The 8,008-nt window shown below is 26.5% G+C and overlaps 1 protein-coding gene across 1 annotated transcript in view; it reads right to left on the minus strand.

Moving 5' to 3' along the window:
• Positions 1–6,495, minus strand: part of LOC105617601 (alpha-tocopherol transfer protein-like) — a 10,854-nt gene extending 4,359 nt beyond the window's left edge. The window contains 1 exon segment of the mRNA XM_012199192.1: positions 6,330–6,495. Within this exon segment, the coding sequence (XP_012054582.1) occupies positions 6,330–6,495 (166 nt within the window).
• Between the last annotated feature and the right edge of the window lie 1,513 nt (positions 6,496–8,008).

The raw sequence follows: 8,008 nt of genomic DNA on the forward strand, positions 1-8,008 counted from the left end.
ATATATATATATATATATATATATATATATATACTATATATATATACTAGTATATATATATATATATNTATATATATATATATATATATATATATATATATATATATATATATATATATATTTAAGGAGACTATAGAAAAATTTGAAATTAAAAAAATTAATTTGCGTTTTATTTACAATATATTGTTTATAACAAAGCCGCAAATAATTATAAAATTTTTTAATTTTAATGTTAATTATAATTTTGTAAAATAAGAATACCAATTAATAGTCATTCTTAACCAATATCGGCGTTCTAATGTAAATAAAGCAAATCGATTTTAGCATGAACCACATTCCAGTTGAACGGATGAAGATTTTAGACAATCCAAGGAATATTAATTTATTCACCTTAGGCTTCTCTCTATTAGTTATATCTGAAAAAATAAAAAAATAAAATTAACAAAATATTCAGAAAACAAAATATTTTTTAAATAAAGGCATATATATATAAATACGTATACATAAATATATATAAACATAATTATATAACGAAATACATCCTTCTTTTTTTTTTGAAAATTATTGTAAAATTATTTGCTACAACAAAAATAATATTATAATTATAAGAAAACCTAAAAAATAATTAAAAAGATAATTTTTGCATTAGATATTTTTTTACAAAAAAATCAAGTTTAAAAAATTGAGAAAAAATTGTTCATTTATAATTATAAATAAATCATGAACATAAATCATGTTCTTTGGAATATATAATTTTTATTATCATTTCCGCAATAATTAGATTCAATAATCGGTTTATGTATAATATATAATGGATTCAAATATTAGTATTCGTGTACATAGATACTATATTTATGTGTGCGTGCGTGCGTGCATTTTATAATCCGATATAAATTTTTAATGATCATTAAACGATTGCTCGTTATCTGAAAAAGTTATAAATTTCTTCTTCGGCAATGTTCGCTTAATAAAAGATATTCTTTATTATTCACTAGGAGCATTTATATTCTATTTTAATTTACCTGTTTAATAAATTAAAGCTACTATTGATGAAGTTTTCTGCTATGTATTCAAAATAAATTAAGAATAAAGAAAACCCATTGTCGATCGAACAGTAATAAAGTATGTATATAGAAGAAAGATTTTATTTATATTATATTTACAGAGCTTATATGTTCTGTAATAATAGTTACCCCAAATTGAAATATAATATTAATACTGTATTTTTGATTGAAATGGATCCTTATTCGTAAACCATTCTGGCAAATCGGATCGCTGTTTGTAATAATTTTGTATTCTGACCTTAGTTTTCTCAAGATTAAATTTGCCAACTCTCAAAAATCGTAGAATAAGAAAATCATCTATATATAAATTAAAAATTTCCTTTTAAAAACAGCAACAATAAAGTGCAAAATTTGTCATTAGGTATTATAAATTAGATTGTGACTTTGTAAATATACATGTAAATTACAGGGGCGGCAGAACACGATAAGTGAATTCGGCACGGCGAGGAAGCGCGATATTTTAGGCACCTAACACCGCGTAACATATTGTACTGAATGAGATACATTTTTTTAATAAATTGCGAAATACATAAAAGTCTTGAACTCAGCAAGTATTGAATGCAGCATTGTAAAGCAAATAATTATGATTCGTTGACTCTTTTATGCATTCCGAAATTTAAAAAGAAAATATCAATTTTAATAACATTAAGTATATATCGATATATATCTTTCGATTTTCGCAATCTTTTTTTTCAACACTCTTCTTTTTTTCTTTCTTTATATAATATCTGTCGTTTCCTTTTAAATGATTATTCCACGAGATTCGCGTAGAACGTCGATGAATAGTCAAATGTAACTTTCTTTTCTTTTTTGCTTAATTTTTCAAATTAAAAAATTAAATCTTATTTTTTTTAATATTTAACAAATATTTTTTAAATAATATATATATATTTTTAAATAAAATATTTTTTCAATAATTTATTTATTTATTAAGAATAATTGGACTTAAATTTATATTGGATTATCCTGAAGATTACTGTAAAGAGCAGTCGAAATGTTAATCAACTTTTGTATATCATATGAATAAATTGAAGAAAAAAATTTTGTATAATAGACTCAAATAACAACCATGTTTTAGTTCTAATTTGCTCGGTTTTATTTTAATATTATTTGAAATAATGACATTGTATGCTCTCCTATTGGTGGAATATATAATGTGATCAATGAATAGTAGACCAATAGTAGAACATTATCCAACCCAAATGGAACCAAATCGAAAACATTATAAGTTTGATTGTTTATCATAACTTATTAATTATCGACTTTCAGATTATTATTACTTTTCTTTTCAATAAATCAAAGACAATTAATTTGTTACCTATATGATGAATTTTTTTTGTTCTTTTATTACTTTATATTAGGTAATTAAGAATTAATATATTCAACAAGACATTGAGCTTAACGTCGATACAGATTAAATGTACGTTTATTGCGCTTGAAGTAATAAATTGGAAGTAATTGAATTTCATTTACTGTGTTCAGCAGAAAAAGCCAATCAGTAAATCTAATTGATTTTAAAATATAATTAATTCCCTACACTCTTTGTGTTAAAATCCTAAAAAGGGAAGAATTAATCACAATATCCCAGAGTTATATTCTGAGATCATTTTCATCATTTTCAGATGCAACAATAATCCTTTTCAGAAAAAGAATTCTTTTTGTACCTGAAAATAAATTCAGAATTGATTGACATATCACTGAATTCTTTTTGAAATCTTTGTGCTATCTGAAATATTATTAAAACTTAATCTCATAAATTCAAATTTTGACATGTTTCAGTTATTCGAATCCTCTTCAGTTAAAAAAGCAAAAATTTAAAAATTAATTATAAAGGGGCTAATATGGAGTCAACGCTGTAAGTGGTGCGCAAATTCTTTCTAAATTAATATTTAATAGGTGATATACAAATAATATATATTGACGTTTCGGCTATTAATTTTAGCCATCCTCAGAACAATATTTAATCCTATCCTACATATTTTCTCCCTATGGTACTATTCCTTAATCCAAGAATAATGATATGTTCATTGTATACAAACCCATGGAGAAACACAATCTTCGGTTCACAAAGTTACTTTGCTTCTTGGCCGAAGTTGAGTTCAAAATGTATACGATATCAAACAATGTTAAATTTGATAACTTATGAGGTCAAAAACTAAGCTCCGTGCACTACCGCTCAGTCACAAAAATCCATATTTAATGGTGGAAATCGTCAGATCGTTTCAATAAATTAAAATAAAATAGAGACGTCAACGCTCTTTGACGGTAAATTTTATAATAATCGAATTTTTCAATACAACTAAAGGATGTACAACGATATTGACATATATATATTAAAACATAAAGGCTAATTTACAATTTGTTAAGAATATCGATATACGAATGTTCGAAAGGCAAATTTACAATTTATTAAGAATATCAATATATGATCGATCTAAACATCCTTTTTTTAAATTAAGATTATTCTTCTGATTATTAATGCACAGTTGAAAAAAATATTTTGAATTTAATTACATAAAGTGCATGTCCCAAACGGTCCATTCAAATTTTTGAGTTAATTCTACACAAGATAAATATATTAGAAGGTAACACATATATTATGTAAGAGAATAAATAAAACAAGAGAATAAAACAAAGAAAAATAACACAATTTGTAAACAAATCGTAAAAGTATTTTTTGTCGAAAATTAACATTTATGGTATGTTAAATTAACACGGATTTTATTCATTTGTCTTAGAATTTTTTATTCATTTGTCTTAGAATTTATGTTTTAAAACACATTATTTTTATTTTGTTGTTCACTTACTCATAAATTATGTCATTTTGACACTAAAAAACATTAAATATTTCAATTTCATAAAAAATTTTTAAATAACATAATCACATTATGTTATTTAAATTAACACTTGAAAATGTTAAAAAATTCAACACAAACTGTTAACAAGAACGTAACCGGACCGACAACACAAATACACAAATTTTTTTATAGTGTGTATCATCTCAGAAATTAAACATTTATAATAATAATATTCGACATCCAGAATCTTTACATCATTTCAATCAAAATCAGAGATTGTGATGCATCCTATGCTCAGAAATAATGAAATGAGGAAAAGGATCTCTGCGAATTTTTATTATTCCGATGTTCAGTTACTCTCGTTTTCCAGTCTGATCTATATATGATGCATCACAATCCCTGTAGTTGATCTTGTAAACTACATTCTTCTTTTCTTCATTGAGTAACGAATCTTTATGTACTTTAATGAACTTGTTCAATTTGTTCAAAGAAGGATACTCTCACTATATTTCCATTAACGAAATTTTTGAATCTTTCCGAAATGCCTTGTACAGAATAGTAAATTATTTCATTTTGTTTTTTTAACTAATTATTATCAGAATCATTATTTGTATAATAATTGGTTTTTTAATAAGAAATTTTATCCTTTCACACACTAATCGTCTTTAAAATTTATGGGATCATTGTTCATTAAAATTTTTATGACCAAGTTCAAATTTTTTTCTTGAAACTCTAGATATGAAAGAAAAAATACTTTATCCAATATTATATCCTTCTTTTGAGATAATGGATGCTGAGAATAAAAATTAAGAAATCTCCTCAAGAAACTAGGTTTCTGAAACTAATCAAACTTTAATTTGTTTCCACACGGAAACAAAGATATGGATACGTAAATGGAGATATCCAAAAAATTAATTTTATTTTCTATGGAAAACTGTAACCTTGGATGGAATGAGTTAAACAACTTAAGAATATTTTCAGTCTCAGATGTAGGAAGACAAATAAGAATATCATCCACATATCTAAAATAAAACTGTATATGGATATCATACTTATTCAATACTCATTGTTCTAATTCTTGCATTACTAGATCTGAAACCACCAGAGATAATGATGAATCCATGGGGGTACCAAACTTCTGCTTGTAAAGATGATCATCAAAAGAAAAATATGTCGAATCAAGAACTAATTTGATTGCATTCAAGAATTCTTTTCTGGAAATCTTACAATTCCTGGAAATGTAATTCCATCTTTTGTCTATAGCTGCAATAACTAATGCGGAATGTTAGTAAATAAAGATATTACATTCAGTGAGATTAGACAGTAATCCAGATTATTTTAATATGTTTGAGTTTTTTTATTTAAAGCTGTTATTAATGAAACTTGAAGCTTTTGGTACACTCTTGATGATTACCTCATGCAAAAAAGTTGCTAAATTATAAACGGACTGTCAATAGAAAAAAATGATAATGCAATATGGGCAATTAGGACTTTAGAAAATGCATACGCTTTTGGAAGAATACCGTCACTACAATATAATTTTTTGTAAGTAGCCTGAAATAAATTCTAATTTTCCATCTCACAAGTAAATTCCTCAATTTATTAGTAATTCTAGTCAACGAATCTTTGTCAATTCTCAAATAAGTTGAAGTATCTTGTAACATAAGATTCACTTTTTTAAAATATGAATTTCTATCTAAAGTTCACACAGTTATGTTATCTTTGTCACAGTTATGTTATCTTTATCAGTCCTTAGTCAAAATGATATTATGATTATTTCGTAAAAATTTCTTAGTTTTATAAATTAAATTCGACAATTTAGAAATAAAAGAATCCCCTCTCCCTTTTTGAAATTAAAACGGCAAAGATTATTAAGAATCGATAATGATTTGTTTCTAAGTATTATGAACCGAGCCTTGTAATTTTTTAAGATTATTCTCTCTAATATTTTTTATAACTTTAAACACAGTATTTTTTAGTCTCATAAACGACAAAGAGAAATTCTCTCGAATTGTAACAGCAACTGAACATCAGTATATTATTTGTATATCACCTATTCAGCAGCTCCAATTATTCTGGGAACAACTTACCAAAAGCAATTTGAGAAGAAGTCGTAATTATAATTATACTTAGTGCTTTCCTGAAGAGGACTCGAATCAGTAGCCGAAACATGTCAAAGTTTCAATTTACGAGATTAAATTTTAATAGTAACTCAATATGATTATTGATTGAATACATTAATTATTTTTGCAATGAATTCTGCAGCTGGCTCTTCAATACTCTGTCATTAAACATATTTTTAATTTATATTATTTAGAACCTTTATCATTGTTATTACTATATATTTTTTATCTGGGATATTAAAGAATCACTGAATGAGCGCTCACTAATCAATTATCACTATGCTGAATAATGCAATCATTGAATGATACATTTTAACTGCATGACACCTGACTGTTATTTTTACCAATTTGTATGCGCAATTCGTTCTCGATCTAATATTTGATTTCTGAAACAGCGTTTTCTCTAGTCTCATCGGTTTCATTCAAATTTTCCGCTGCATATCTTTTATCTTCATTGGTCAGCTCTGGAGGAACATAATCTTCTATGCTATCGCTATATTTGTTCGCCATTATAATGATAAGCAAGAAATTGTGTCCACCATATGAAAAAATTTTCGGAGCCGCGGAAATGTGATACAGTCACAATCAACTATAAACGCAATAATATCCATGTTCCAATATACATATATGTATACATTGCCAGTACTGAAAATCTATAAGTATATATATAACGCAATCTGTAGATTTTCAGTACTGTAAGTGTATATTGAAACACGGCAAATGTTACGCAACACAGTGCACACAGTGCACAGCGTGAAGGACAAGATAATACTGTTCGAAGTTCATTATTCGAATCAACTTTCACTTTTTAGAAATTGCGCCATCTATAGTGTAGAGAGTAAGTCGAAATCTTTTACTCAATTATCTTCAAACAAACGCCTAAATAAGACGCCTCCACAACTATCCGATATTCATAATTAGATCTTATTCAAGACTATCTTAAATACAGTCTTAAGAAATTACGAACCAATCAGAGGGGCTTATTAGCATCTTAAGATATTACTTAAGACAGTCTTGAAATAAAAACGGACTATGAATATCGCCCTATGTTCAAATTTCCACTCAAATGTCTAGATATCACTATCTATTCCATTTATGGAGAAAGTCAAATGTATTTGTTCTCGAGACGAATTTCGTACGATTTTGCGTAGATTCGAAATACAGTCATTTAAACGATAATTTTAAAGTGATAGCCAAATGAGTACTTGTCTCATAAAAACATATAAAAATGATTATCGAAAATTCAGAAATATACATTTTTCTTGTTTCTCAAAAGAGAAGAGAGCGTTAATATTAAAATGTTAAAAAGCTTGTAGAAAATCAATTTTCATAATTATGATGTAACGCCTAATTCAAATAACCGCGGCACCATTCATATGGTATTACGTTTTAGGATATATTCACACAATCCAACTTGCACAGCCGCATAAACGAGGGGGATCCCGTTTACTTACATATCGATTGTCTATAGTATCGTTTGCTTACATATCACTTTAAAATCACTTTTGCCGACAAGTTCATTTGCACACAAAAATTATTGTCTACTTTTCAATTATCTATATGCACTTTTGCACACAAATAAAAATTTTAGAAACGGAGTTACTTTTGCCTACATGTATTATTGCCTATATTTTTAGGAAATCTGTCATGTAAACAGTGGAATATCAGCGTAAGACAGTGTTGTCCGCTTGAAATATTTTTTTCAAAAAAATCTAACCCTAATCTAACCCATTTTTTAGTGAGAGATGGCTCTTATTTTGCATGGAAAGTAGGCAATAATGTATGTAGGCAATAATACATGTAGGCAATAATACTTGTAGGCAATAATACATGTAAGCAATAATACATGTAGGCAAAAGTTACTCCGTTTTTTAAAGTTTTATTTGTGTGGGTGTATTTATTTAAAGTTTTAAAGTGCATATAGGCAAATGATTTGTAGACAAAAGCAACCATTTCGCATAAACGTATACATAAAGAAAATTATCCAATCGCATTTTTCTTATAAAATCGCACATAAAAATGT

Source organism: Atta cephalotes, assembly GCF_000143395.1.
Source record: "Atta cephalotes unplaced genomic scaffold scaffold00001, whole genome shotgun sequence".
Classification (NCBI taxonomy): Eukaryota; Metazoa; Arthropoda; class Insecta; order Hymenoptera; family Formicidae; genus Atta; species Atta cephalotes.